Below are 14462 nucleotides of genomic sequence, written 5' to 3' on the forward strand. Positions count from 1 at the left end.
TACAAAACTTTTAATGTACTTTTAGTATTATACTAATACTTTTAGTATAATGTAATACTGCACTACTCGTATCTCGTCTCGTCTCGATAACGGGACCACAAGATTTTTATGAGCTCAGTCTCGTCTGGATAAGAGATTTTTATAATGAGCTTAGTTCGGCTCGGCTCAACTAAGCATATGAATCGAGACGATTCTCGCTTGGGATGAACCATCGGCTCACTTCTCGCTTGGGGTGTGCTGTTGACTCGGCTCACTTCGGCTCGATAGTGAATGAGCTGTGAACCGAGCTGCTTGAGTCGTTGACAATTCTAAACCCGGGCCGAACAGGTTTGAAGATATTTAGCAAGAGCCCTATAACTTTTAACAATGTTATGCTCGAGCCCGAATTCTCAATCTAGACCCTCAACCCAAATTCAGAAGCTCCTGAACAATGTCATTGACTCCTAGACTTCACGACACCGAAGTTGGCAATCAACTAGCTCTTTAGTATTCAGATATAAACCACCTATCTTTCAAGTTTATACACAGTGTTGTTATAATTAATAGTAAGAAGATGTAGTAGTAGTAGTGTCATTGGTAATACAGTAGAGCGTCGATTATCCGAAGTAATTGGGGGACATGGGTGTTCGGAAAACTGGTTTGTTCGGATAATCGAACTGTACTGTACTGTACTGTACTTCTACAGCCAGTGCCAAACCGACAGAAGTGTGCTGATTGTTGAAACACAGCGACTGGCGGCTTGGCCGGTCAGCAGCGCCTTATGAAGGCCCCATTAGAAGCAATGTTCCGCCAGCGGTGGTTCAGTGCGGCGACTACTGTGGGAAACTTGGTTTGGGAGTGAGGGGGATGATGGACGGTAGGGTGGGACAGTAACAGGTGCGAGCGAGTACACAGTTCGGTTAAGCGGTCGTTCGGTTGACCGACGTTCGGATAATCGACGCTCTACTGTAATTACAGTATATTGTCTATGTAGGATACTTGAAGAGAGTACTCGAAACTACACACAGGATTTGGATCGATATGGCTTGACTCGACTCGATCTCAAAGGTGTCTGTTTCTAGTCGAGTCGAGTTTCAAAGAAAACTCGCTCGTGCCCATCCCTTAGTCAATGTTACATTATATGAAAATGTTCATATTGCTGTCATATAAGAAATTGTTCTCGCATCTACATAATAAGATTCAGAACGTGCAATAATAATAATAATAATAATAATAATAATAATAATAATAATAATAATAATAATAATAATAATAATAATAATAATAATAATAATAGTGGTAGTAGTAGTAGTACGGAAAATTGAAGTAATACGAATTTTTTCACATATTCAAAGTTTCGCACCTAAAAGTAACGCGTTACTAACTTATTACATTTTAAGGGAAAGTAAAGTATCTCGTAACGCGTTATATTTTTACAAGTAACGTACCCAACACTGGTCGTTTCCACCTTTTTGCTTTTTCACTCCATTCTTTACTGTGGATCGCATACTTCTTGGAAGGCAATTAGCTAACGGCATGGGCGTCTCTGGCGGGGGGGGGGGACGCGTCCCCCCCAATATTTTGAAATACGAAATATTCAATATTTTATTTTAATTTAATTTATTTAGATACTCACTAGCAGTTAGATAATTTCCTTTGATGTACCCCCCCAAATTTTACATGCCAGAGACGGCAATGGCTAACGGTCATGCTTTCTTTCATGCATTCGCGGGTTCAATCCTCAATGGGTGTGTCAAGCCTTTGATAAAATCCGAAATAGTGATTCAGTCACCACTTTAAGCAATAGACAAGTCTCACATAGCTCTGGTACTGAAGAGGGATATTAAACTCTAATCAATTAACTACAATAATGGTCTGTTTCCTTTATTTATTTATTTTTGAAAAAAGCTTATTGGTCACGATTACGCATCGAGGCCAAGCAGGGCGTTATTTGGGAGGGTAATTTTTATTGTTTTTTTAATAAATTTATACTAATATACTAGTAAAAAACGGTGATGATGGATGGAATGGCGAAAGTGGGAAGAAAAAGGAAAATCCCGACAAAAACCATGCATACGTTGTATGTCCACCACAAAGCCGACATACATAGTTAAACTTGTACAATACCGATTATGGTTGGAAATATTAAATTTCTTTAGGCTATTATTAAGTTTCTTATAGCTGTCATTACAAGTCTTGTAATTAAAACAGTTTGCCCAACCCCCATGCTCCCCCCTCCCGCAAAAAGAGGACATTTACCCGGTTTCAGAAAAAATATATAAAAAAAAACGCCCAGACCAATTTTCGCGCCTGAAAAAAAAAAAAAAGAGTGGTTGGGAACCCTAGACGAAACATCAAATTAGCATTACAGAACTAAAACTCATCTTTTTCATTGATGGGACAAGAACCACTCTCTCACATCCCTCCTGGGTGAGTCATATGTTTGTGAATCAGAACAAAAAATCAATAATTTTCGTTTAAAGAGTGTTGACTACTAAATGAATCATAAACGTAATCTGGTGTAGTTTATATTCACAGCAAAAACATCTCTTATTCAATTTCCCATTTAAAAAAAAAAAAAGAAAAAGAAACGAAATAAATAATGTAAAAGCAGAACACATTTTTATGTGGAAGAACCAGTCTGAAAAAGAAAGATTTGAATTTAAGTTCTCTTTTCTTCTATGCTTTAATCTTCAGAATTATGACCGAATAATGTCATGTACACAACACGAATCTCCCTACCCGGCAAACTGCAAAATACTAGTAATATATTTTGAATATATTTGCATACTTCCATAACATGATATGTTAATGCAATTAAAAAAAAAAAAGAGAGAGAAATAAAGAAAAAGAGCGAACAACTTACCTTCGCCTGATTATCAAGAAAAAGTTTGTTCTTAGTTTGTATCTGGTACATTTTGAATGTTATTTCTGATAGATTAGTAGCTACTGTTTGAATTACAGGACATACCGCACTGTCAATTCACACAATCACACAAAAATTAATTAGAAAGATTAAATTAGTTTGCAACTTTCTAACTTGCGAATAGTTAAAGGCAGTAAGATATACAACGACGCAACCCGAGTCTTAACGAGTTTACACGAAGAGATTGCTACTGCTATTTGTTTTCCACCAATCAACGTTGTTGCTACGTTGATCACCAAATTTAAGTTTGAAAAAGCACGGTACTGGTGGTATAATCTATGGTGCATGAATTAGCAGGAGTTTATTACGAAAGTAGAAGAAAGGATTTGGTATATATTTATTAGACATTTCAATGGCTGAAACACCTATCCAACAAGGTCGAAAAAAAGCTAAGGTAAGTTTATGAGGAGTAACTGTATGATTAATGTTAAACAGGATATTGATAAGTTATAAATACGTTCGACAAAGTAGTAAGTTAATTATTAAATACACATAATACGAATAATTAAAACTACGGCGGTAATAGTTAAGAACAGCTACTTCTCATCTCCCGTGCACGAGGATACATCTTACTGTTGCACTACCTAAACACCCTAAGTACAAGGGCAAGACCTCAGTCTATTACCTACTTTTTAACATCCTAGATAGTCAATGAATAATTCCTTCAAGTGTGGCGTTTCTCGTCCTTCCCTAAATGGGAAGTACGGCTCCTTAACTATAACCACTACGGCAAACTGGCGACCGGATTGGTAAGTATTGGAGCGTTATGCTTTCTAATTATTTCAATTTTAATGTAGAAAACAATGCAAAGTTCTACAACACAGGTCCCCCCATATAGGTTAGTAGCTAGGTTGCTTCCTTTCTGTACCAAAGTTTAATTCACACTATGGCGGAGCGAGCGTTAGCGAGTGAAGGCGGTTTAGAGCCCTCAGGGCACGTTCTTTTCTGTCTTAATTACAGGTGAATGGGGTAATAGTATAGATGAGGACCCCCTGGTCTGCGTTTCTTCTGTGTTCTATTACCACTTCTACATGAAATTCCATAAATTTTCTACGTAGTGCACAAGACGTGATGTGCGTTAAATTTCCCCCCACACACATAGTCATAGATCAAGTACAAGGGCACTACACATGCAGATATAAAGTACAGGTACGTTTTTTTATGTTCGTATCAGTTGATAAGTAAATAATTCTTTCTTCTCTAAAGAATTCTTTCCCTAAAATTCATACTTTCTTGCTCTATTTCTTTATGGCGTGCACGTGTAGTTTTGGCGTAATTCTTTCACTAATTTCCTTCTTATCATTTCTTACAAGATTAGCGCTGGGCGATATGAATGTATCTTACTTGACATAGTTAAAATTAAAGGGGGCCACAAGAGAGAATTGTTGATCACAATTTTTTTCCGATTTGGGTATAAATTCAGTTTCCAGATGCACGGTATAATTAATGGTGCAAATGCACAAATCAATTATTTGTCAGGGTAGGTCGAAGCTGATGTGCGTCCGAAGGGAGCAGGCGCGTCACTGACGGTGGGTGTACGCGTAAGCGAGGGTAGTGAAAAAGGTACCGCCATTCTTGAAATCACTATGGCACACACTTTACTTTCTTAGTTTTACACTAGAATGCGTTCTTCCGCTAAATAAATGTACTACCTGCAATACTTAGCCTTCACTCAGTACTTACCCTTGGACTGCGTAATATGAACTAATTTCTCCACTAGACATGGTGTTATTCACCTACTTTTGGCCCCATAGTTCCAATATTATCCCTGCCCCGTATTTCGAACAACAATCACTACAAGGTGTGACAGGGTTACAAACTAGTATTTTGGGGGAAACTAAATAGTATTCCCTTTCTTTCGAGTTTCGTGTGGTCCGGCGATACAGCAGTAATTCCGTTGTTTGTAATACTGGTTGGAAACGTGAGAAGGTAAGGATTCATTGTTTACGTAAGGATTTATTGAATAGTTGTAGTTTGCAATATTCAACAGTTGGAAGGTCCGATTAGTAATGTTTTGCAGTAATTCGATACGTATCTAGCGAAGAGCAAAAAAAGCATGAATATAAGAAGTATTTTTGATCAAAAGTTAAAAGTGAATGAGGAAATCACACAATAATCGTACGTAAGACGTACTAACAATAAATGAATAGTAATACAACGTTGAAAACAGCTTCATATGGGTCGAATCTGGGGAAGATTAGCCAAATACTACGACACTGGAAATTAACATTTAGGCAATCCTCTACATTCATTTATAACTTACTGTTCTGCAACAGCACATGCGTTAGAACTATATGGTAAACATATGGTACAAAAACTAGTGCATAAAATAGAAACCAACTTGTGGTAGCTGGCCACTAAAAAGTATGAATGCTATACCCAAGTCGACACGAGCGAAGTAGGAGTCTCGGCGAAAGCGAGGAGTGCGTTCGTAGGGATCAGGCGCGTCAGCGGCGGTGGGTATACGCACGCATAAGCGAGGATAGTGGCAAATGGTTATCACAAAATGCTTGGCTTATGTACTGTACAGCTTTGGGGGAGATAATATATGTCATTCAAAAAAGTGCCGAAATGTACTAGATTTCGTTAGATTAGATTAAGTTTGATTAGCTGTTCCTCTTTTTTTCTTCCGTAGTTTCAATTTGTTCCTACACTTACGACAAAATATTCGCCTATTTGCTAACCGTGCCTTTCACACAATTTCAACAACTGACCCTTTATTTTTGTACAACTCAATAAAACTTAAATACGATGTGCCAACCTTGTCATTTATGAGCCATTTCCACTGCCTTTCCCATAAATCACAAATGTTACCTCCCCGCCAAGTATTACCTTCCGCCTCCACGTATAGTGCCGCTTAGAACATCAAGGAGATCTAACAAGAAGTATTTTCTTAACTTTAGCTATTCCCCTCGCCTGACTTTCACTCACTCTTCCTCACAAGCCAAAATAAATTATCCGATTCATCTGGTATTAAAATTTCTAAAATTGCTCCGGCGCTACAGCAGTAACTTATTATGTAAATAAATTTTGAGAAGATATTGACGGCTGAGCCCCATACCAAACATGTTTCTGGAACATCAAGGATTACAAAACGCATAGTAAACTTCCCTGTACTAGGTTGTCCCAAAAGGGTATATTTATAATCAAGGATTATCTTACCAGAAAATTCACTACTACTGGCTTAGCTTTTTATTTATTTATTTATTACATACAGAGTTTAATGAATGCAAATTAACTTTAGGAAAGCTGAATATAACTAAAGCACTGAATGCTATCAAACGGAGTTAGGGAAGAAGTGCAACAAGGGGCCAGAACGGGTGCAATGGGGTCCGTCCATAGGGAACAGGCGCGACAGTGTCGCAGGGGTCCCGCTCACCTGGAATACCTGTTAATGTCCTTGAAGTTTACAGAAATGCTGAATGTCAGATTTTTCATAATTATAATAAAGATTTTAATTGATTGCTATTCCTGTTTTTGTGCTGAATAATATGTCATGATCCTGCATGTGTGAATGGTAGAGTATTTCTCCCAACAGTGCGGTTTCCTGGGAAAGTTCTCTCTTCTTTCATCCACTAGTCTGTCCACCCATTCTTGGATCCTGTCTTTGTAAATTTGTTCGGTGCACAATTAAAATGTCATTTGAAAGAATGAAAATGCATGTGCTGGCTATAAGGTTAGTTGGGAGGCCACACACACAAGAAAATATAAAAGCACAATATTACGCTCCGCTTTGTGTATTTAATTATTGGGTGATATCAATAAAAATAAGTAACTACTCCTGAGAAGTCCTGCTCGAGAATCGGAGTAACTACGCCTGGAGAAATCTCCTCCTTCAATTTCGTATCAATAAAACAAGCCACTACTCAGGTCTAGTCTGCTCCAGATTTATGAACGTTTACTCGCGCTTCCTCTGCACGTAGCACTGAGTCGTATCAATAAAAGAAGTGATTACTCATTTCTCCCATTCATCGCGCAGTCATTTCGTTGTTTTTAACCTATGGCGTAGTATCTTAAAAGCCATGAAACGGGCAAGTAGCAACGATAGCTTCAACCAAAGTGCATTTGTGGATATTTTAAAAGAGTTTCCAGTGGTACTTTCAAAGTCACAGCTACCAGAAAGTAAACGAAGGAAAGCCGAAACTTTGAAGGTAATTACAGTGAAATGCAACGAAATATCAAATACATCTACGACTAAGACACAAATTCAAAAGAGAATCTTTAATATTCGAGCGAGAATAAAACAAAAATAAAAAAGAAGAAAAAATAAAAAAAAAGGAAAGAAGAAAGTAATACTGAAACCATGGGAATGAACCTATTTGAGCTGATGGATGTTGATTGGAATCCAGCAATATCAAGACTAACACGACAAGCGCATATCACGTGTTGTCCAAGGTCTTTGTAGATTGTTTGGCTTTAAGAACGAAATCAGACACTTGGCTCCTTTGTTTTCTTTTTTAAAAAGTCCAGCCACCCACGTCATAAATCACGTCCATCTGATTGCGTTTTCCACACCATACGTGCCCCCTTTCGCCTTGACATAAACAAAATACATTCTCATGTATACACCCTTTCTATCAACGTTGAGTTGAGTTGATTAGTTTAACGTCCTTTTCAGTAGCGTGCCTATATGAGACAGAACCCACTGATTAACGTGGAATCCAAACCACATGAGCTCCTGCCGGGAATCGAACGCGGGTCTCCTATGCCAAAGGCATGTACGCTAACCGCTTAGCCACGAAATAGCTCTTCCTATTAACGTATTACTCTCCAAAATACTAGGTTTCTTTAATGCCACTTGTATATAGTCAAGTGCTCCGATAGAACCCGGAAATGTATATTGTTCTTGCCACTCTGCCTTTGCTGTTTGTATATTACGCACACTTCCGGAAACAATCCATTTTCAGGTAGTCATAGATAGTACTTTGAGCCACACCAGAATCCCCTGACATTCCGACCTGGAATCCCGGATCACTCACGTAACGCAAGAAAACCAAGGGCACCGATTTCTCTGTAAATTTGGGGGGAGAGGGCATTCAGATGCAGAAGGTATATATATCGGGATTTTAAGACAAATTGCACTCTAATTATGCCAAATATTGTATATTCATAAATACAATAGGGGGCCCACATGAGCTTTGGGGGGCCCGGTCCCCCACAGGATCGGCGCCCTTGAAGAAAACGCGCATCTTTTCATCATTACGTAGTCCACCACCCCGAATTTCGGTTGATTCTCCTTAAAAAATGTGCTAATCACTACATTTTCTTTCATAAACGTATTTAGTTTTTGTAATCTCCATTTCCAACATTTCTATGCAGTTTATAAATTTTTCTACGTAGTAAAACAATCATATACTCTGCCATATTTCGCACGGAGTCACCTATTTAGCTTGCTCCACAAATTTGGAGAAGTTACTAGCATCACAGACGAGTCTGATTTTTAATGATATCAAACGCGTAGTAGTTACTCGGCTCGATAATAGAGGTGTGGTTACTTCAAAAGGGCGGGGCTTCTCCGAGGTCAGCCGAGACGACTAGTGCTCAGTTCTCTTTTTATTGATACCAATGCGAGTAACTACTTCAAAATTGGGCGTAATTAGTAACTTCTCCGTTTTATTGATATCACCCATTGTGTATTAATACTGTTCTTGCATTAATATTCACTGCATAAATTGCTGTACTTTTCATTTCACTGTTGTTTTGAATCTACAGTTGCAATCCTGTTATACCTTCGTGTATCGAAATCCTGGAAATTTTATTGGGAACTCTGGCGGTGTGTATACGCATAAATAAGTGTACTTGCAATATACTTTATATGGCATAAAACATATGCCTTGTGTGTAGCATAGTTTTGCGACATTTCTATGATCAGTGTACATTGTCTTCACATAACACTTCATAACTTGTTAACTTGTACTACGTGGTGAAAAGTATAGCTGCTTTCAATTTAGTTTTTCTACTTATATATGGGCGTAGAGTTGCAAAGAAGCCGGCTTTTTTTGGGGAAAAAGAAAACGAGATATTTGGAAATTATCTTTTTTCACTTTCATGATTTTTCTGTCTAAATAGCTTTCTTATAGTTATACTCTTAAGTTTGATAAGATATCATGACTAAATATGATGTTTCGCTCTGGAATTCACCATCATGAGGCTGATGCGCATGTTTTATGAATTAGAACAAACGAAAAGTACGTAGTAGTTGAGGACAATTTTAGAGGCTGTTTAACTTTATTTTAACTTTTGATTGTCGACATTTTTTCTTCTCTAGATCATTTCATTTTTAGTCATCTGTTTCATTTCTTAGAGCTTAGTATTGTAGCTTCTAGCACACAAGTTACTTATGTTTTTCGGTATATCCGTCAGAGCGTACGTTTCTAAAATATCCATCAAAACTTGCTTTCACATGTTATACTGTAGCTGTGCAATGATTTAGCAATAATCTTCTGGATACGATACATTTTCGGCAGTTTGTCTAGGTCGGCCCAGCCCTAAAAAACCCGCTTGTTTTTTTTTTTCGTGTTGGATCCACCTTAAAACCCACCAGAATTTTTGAGGTTTTTATTAATATATTATTGGTACAACTAACGTGATTAAAAGTTTTTTTTTTTTTTTTTTTTTTTTTTTTTTTAAATCAGGTTTTGGACTTTCTTTGGGCGACTTAGATGCTTTCACATTAAAGTATGCAACAACATTGGTCTAAGACCTTTTATAACGTTCTGAATGCACTGAATGAATAAGAAAAAAATACCTTAGTTTGAGATAATTATAGGACAAATTAATGTATAGATTATGCTATAGCCTATTTGAAGTAAAATATGCAATTTTATATTTTAGAAAATACTTTCCGTGAATAGTGTGCTCGCCTACTCGGCGATGCCGAGGGAGATTATCCCTTATACGCTTGACGGGTTGAAGGCCATAGGTGCCGGTACTACCAGTAAATATATAAAAACATTAGTAAAACTATAAGTATTCTTACCTTTGAATGTAACAGAAAAATTTTTCAGTAAAATTGTTTTCTAACAACAATTTAGTTCAGTAATTTTTTGCTACTCTTCAAATAAGCATTCTGTAAAATTAACACCAGGAATAGCGTAAAAATTTCTGTCAAATTTTAGAAGCTCAATGCTCGGAGTTCCAAAGACTACGTAATACTACTATTTCAAGTGCTGAATTCAAACTTCTGTAGGGGCCGCGGTGGCACAGTGGTAGAGCGTTCACCTCTGGCGCTTGGGGTCCCGGGTTCGATCCCAGCCCCCGCCAAGTGAACTTTGTGGTGACAAACACCGTGTGCGTGGGTTTTCTCGGGGTTCTCCCGTTTCCTCCCACTTTCTTCATTCCACCAATTTCATTCATTACTCACCATCACCGTCTTCTTTAGCCTAACCGGCATAAACGTGGGACGTTAAACTCAAAGATTTCATAGGGGGCCGCGGTGGCTCAGTGGTAGAGCGTTCACCTCTGGTGCTAGGGGTCTCGGGTTCAAACCCTGCTCCCGCCAAGTGAACTTTGTGGTGGACAAACACCGTGTGCGTGGGTTTTCTCGGGGTTCTCCCGTTTCCTCCCACTTTCTTCATTCCACCATTTCATTCATTACTCATTATCACCGTCTCCTTTAGCCTAACCGGCATAAACGTGGGACGTAAAACTCAAAATTTCATTTTTTTCAAAGATTTCATTTCATTTTCAAACTTCTGTACTAGTTTAAGTTTCGGTCTACAGTAAAAAAAAATCTGCATTTTCAGGAAAGACTCGTTGTGAAGCAAGTCCTCGGGAAATTCCTGCAATTGAATGCACAAAGCATCGGAAGTGAATGTTTCAACAATTAAAAACTATTTATTTTATGCTGGAAGATATTTAATTTCATTTACATTTTGAAGCTTATTTTATAAAATGTGAATTATATCTTCGTTCATTGTTTTAAATTTATTTTCGGAAAAGAACAGGCTTGCAGCGAATTCTCGGAAAATTCCCGTAATTGAGCACACAAAGTATCGGAAGTGAACTTCAACAATAAAACCCTTTATTTTACGCTGGAAAATATTTCTTATAGGAAATTTTGAAATTTTATTTTTGTTTGTCGAAAAAAAAATTAAAGATTATGTTACTTTTTCTTTGTAACTCTGAAATATGTTACTGTGCGTTCTGACTCTTTCCGTCTCTAGGACAAAATAATCGACAAACTAAAAAAGAATTAGAATATACTAAATTATATTCAGACTCGTATTTTAAAACAAAATAATGTCTAGGGTAATAAACTTAATAAACAGGTTTATAACTCAGGATCTTATCTACATATGAAATCATAACACATGAGTTACCTCTATTAAAAGTTTATTTAGAAAATGTCGTTAATTCTATGAAATATCTTTCTTTAAAAGTGCATTAGAAATACTGTAGGGTATTCTCTTCTCTATTTCCTTAATTATTCTCTAGTTTTAGTAAAATTAATAAAGCTAAGTTTTCTCTAATTATGTGCCTGTGGCAGACAAGGGTTAGCCCTCACTAAAAGCGTCCTCTGTCGACCTTAACTTATAAAGGGCATTGACTCACTACATCAAAAGCCCTGGCCTACGACCCTATTTCGTGTACTCCCTTAAATAGGAGATGCACTAGAAGGATATCTATCTAAATACTTATTATAGGGATAGGTAGGTAAGGAAAATGAGTTCGCCTTATAGTAGCGAAAGATCCTTAAATAGATCTGGCAGGTAAAGGTTAGATAAGAACCATACTCCCTGAATTAGGAGATGTGATTAAAAAAAAAAAAAAAAAAAATCTAAAACTCTATCAGTAGCTTCTTACGAGTCCACTTCGAGGGATCGAACGCAGGAATCTGTGTTCAGAGTGTTCATAAAAACCTATTGTGTCCTGCAAGAGGAACAAATTACCTTATAACCGACCAAAACCGTATACAGCTTCAGTTTTGAACACGTACTCAAAAATTCTAGTATCTGGGAATTGTTAATCTAAATGCCATATCCACCTAAATATGGAATGTAGCATTTCAAGGATCAAATCCTGTCCCTATTCTACAGGGCCTAATTCCCTAGCAAAATTCTTTCTTGAATTAGTATAAGAATTATTTTTCTATATCCCTTCTTCTCACAGGACCTCATTTTAGTCCAAGAAAGAAAGTCCCTTACAAATAAAAACCTACTAGAAGGTAGAACCTAATATAGCTCATGCCTTCTGCCCTATTTAAGACTCGGAGAACCTGACGAGTCTAAGCAAGACCACCGTAATACTCCCCCTCTCGAGTCAATTTCACTCGGTCTTATATACTGCTGAGAGAGTAGAAAAAATGAAAAAGAAGTTTAAAAAACTATGGGAGAAGGAACTCCCAAAAGAGCTTTAAAAAAAAAGTCGTTGCTGTCGCAAGTGTTTCCGTCTAGTTAAGCTGAAATGTTATAGAGGCAAAAAATGTTTTTCAGACATAAATATATCAAATTGTAAATACATTTAACATATAATATTAATCTAAAATAGAAGTAAATAATATTAACCAGATCTGGCCAATTTCTTAACCTAATAATAATAATAATAACTTAAAATATATAATTCAATACCAATATACAGATATAAAACAATATATATATTTAAAAACATTATTTAAACATAAAAACCAGCAAGTGATCCAAAAGTGTCACTTGCATATCCGGCGTCTTTGCGGAAAAAAAAAAAAAAAAATAATAATAATAATTGTGAGAGAGGGCCCACTTTTCATTTAAAGTTCAATGTCTCTTTCAGTCTTTTCCTTAGCTATACAAGAAAGGAAAACTCTGACCCTTCTCACCGCACTGAAACACTTCACTTACACAAGTATTACACACGAAATTTACTTTTAAAAAATAATTTGAATTTTAATATTTTAGGCAATCATATGCCTCACTTTAGTGTCTCAAGTCCGGATCAGTTCAGATTTTTCATAACTTTCACCACATAACACTAAATATTTTAACACTGAATTAACACAATTATTTAATGTGGATAAATAAAAATAATGAAACTGTTATTTCGGGTGGGTCGAGTATTGTGAGTCTTGAGTTTCTTAGTCTTTTTCCTTAACTGTTAGAGCAAGGAAAAAATCTGACCACACTCCTCTATTGCAATACACTATAATAATATATACACCATTCTTGACACTGATTAATTCACTGTCACTTATAAAACATTAAATGAAAGAATTCTGTGGGCAAGCTTCACGCTTCCCGAATTCCAGTTTTCATGTCTCGATCAGTTTTTTTTTTAATTAATTAATAATTTTATAATCATAACACTAAATTATTTCGCGAGAACTGTCTAATCCAGTGCGAAAAGGAAAAACAAAAATCACTTCACAATTGTCCTCATCTTGTGCATGGCTAGGTCAACTATCCGTAATCCAGGGGCTTAGGTTCGAGTCCTGATGATTATAGTTCAAGCTTACGTTTTACGCTGTTAACTGAGCAACGTAGAGACTCCCAATCAATTGTTTTCCCAGGGGTTTCGGGCAAAGATTCAAGATCTTCTCCATCAGTACATAGGTCAATATATTCCTCCACATTTTCGTTTAGATTCTCGTTACTGCAAGTAGGCACAACTTCCTGTGCTTTAGAAGAGGACGGGTTGAGCCTTTGAAATTCTCGAATCTCTTCCAGCGTGCAGTTTTCAAGATCAAAATGAGCCTTTTTACTTGTAGATGAAACTTCCGGAGTTGGGTCTCTCCTTCGTCGTTTTTGATTATTTCTATAACTGTCTATATAAAACAATAACTGCAATTCTAAGGGGTTTTTTTGAGTTTGGTCTTGCGCTAGCGTAAACAGAGCGAGTAGACTTCGGAACTTTAAAATTATCAGACATTTCGAAAACGAAAGAAAATAAGTGTTTCCTCGATGGATCTCTCAGTAAAACTGGTCTAGCTAACCAAATGCTAAAAATGACTAGTTAAATTGTAGGCAATAAAAAAAAAAAAAAAAAAAAAAAAAAAAAAAAAAAAAAAAAAAAAACTCGAAGAAAAAAAATAACAACAGTAGAACGGATGGCAGCTAATATACCACCTACTCCGGCCTACTAGCATAACATTTATTGAGAGGAAGGTCCTCATTGTAAAACCAAGCCTCTCAGACTACAGTATCAGAGGGTAAACGCAACTTCCCACCTCCTTTGTCTTCTTCTCCCCGCTGTGTTAATTCTAGAAAATATTCTGATTGGAGTTCTTTGATGGTTTTGCAGAATGACGGAGCATGGAAAATTGGTTTCATAAAATCGGCATTGGCCTTTACTATCCTGCCTGTCCACACATTTTTTACAAGATACGTATTTGGAGCCTTCTGTTCAATAAGCTCCCACGGTCCATTGTATCTGTTCCTCAATGAGGCAGAAACTTTCTGCGTAGGGTCAGATATTCTTATTACACGTAACCAAACCTTATCATGTAACTTGAATGGATTCCTTCTTCTCCCCTTGTCATATATTCGCTTATATTGAGCGTGTTTTCTCTTCTGTTTTTTATTTGCTATATCCAGTGCTGTTTCGATTCTCTGTTTCATTGTTTTGACATATTTTGAGCAAATTT

General features: G+C 36.8%; 2 protein-coding genes across 3 annotated transcripts in view; one reads left to right on the forward strand and one right to left on the reverse strand.

Annotated features, from left to right (window-relative positions):
- LOC145664415 (uncharacterized) overlaps positions 1-2976 on the reverse strand; it is a 123454-nt gene extending 120478 nt beyond the window's left edge. For both annotated transcript variants that reach the window (XM_081731095.1, XM_081731096.1), the window contains exon 1: positions 2846-2976. The gene's annotated coding sequence lies outside the window, so the exon portion shown is untranslated. The remainder of the gene's footprint in view (positions 1-2845) is intronic.
- A 142-nt stretch (positions 2977-3118) lies between these two features.
- The window catches only part of LOC145664416 (uncharacterized), an 88184-nt gene continuing 76840 nt past the window's right edge, over positions 3119-14462 (forward strand). Inside the window, exon 1 of the mRNA XM_081731099.1 lies at positions 3119-3299. Within this exon, the coding sequence (XP_081587225.1) occupies positions 3258-3299 (42 nt within the window). The 5' untranslated portion in view covers positions 3119-3257. The remainder of the gene's footprint in view (positions 3300-14462) is intronic.

This window comes from Thermobia domestica, chromosome 11 (genome assembly GCF_964235325.1).
Source record: "Thermobia domestica chromosome 11, izTheDome1.hap1.1, whole genome shotgun sequence".
In the NCBI taxonomy this organism is placed as follows: Eukaryota; Metazoa; Arthropoda; class Insecta; order Zygentoma; family Lepismatidae; genus Thermobia; species Thermobia domestica.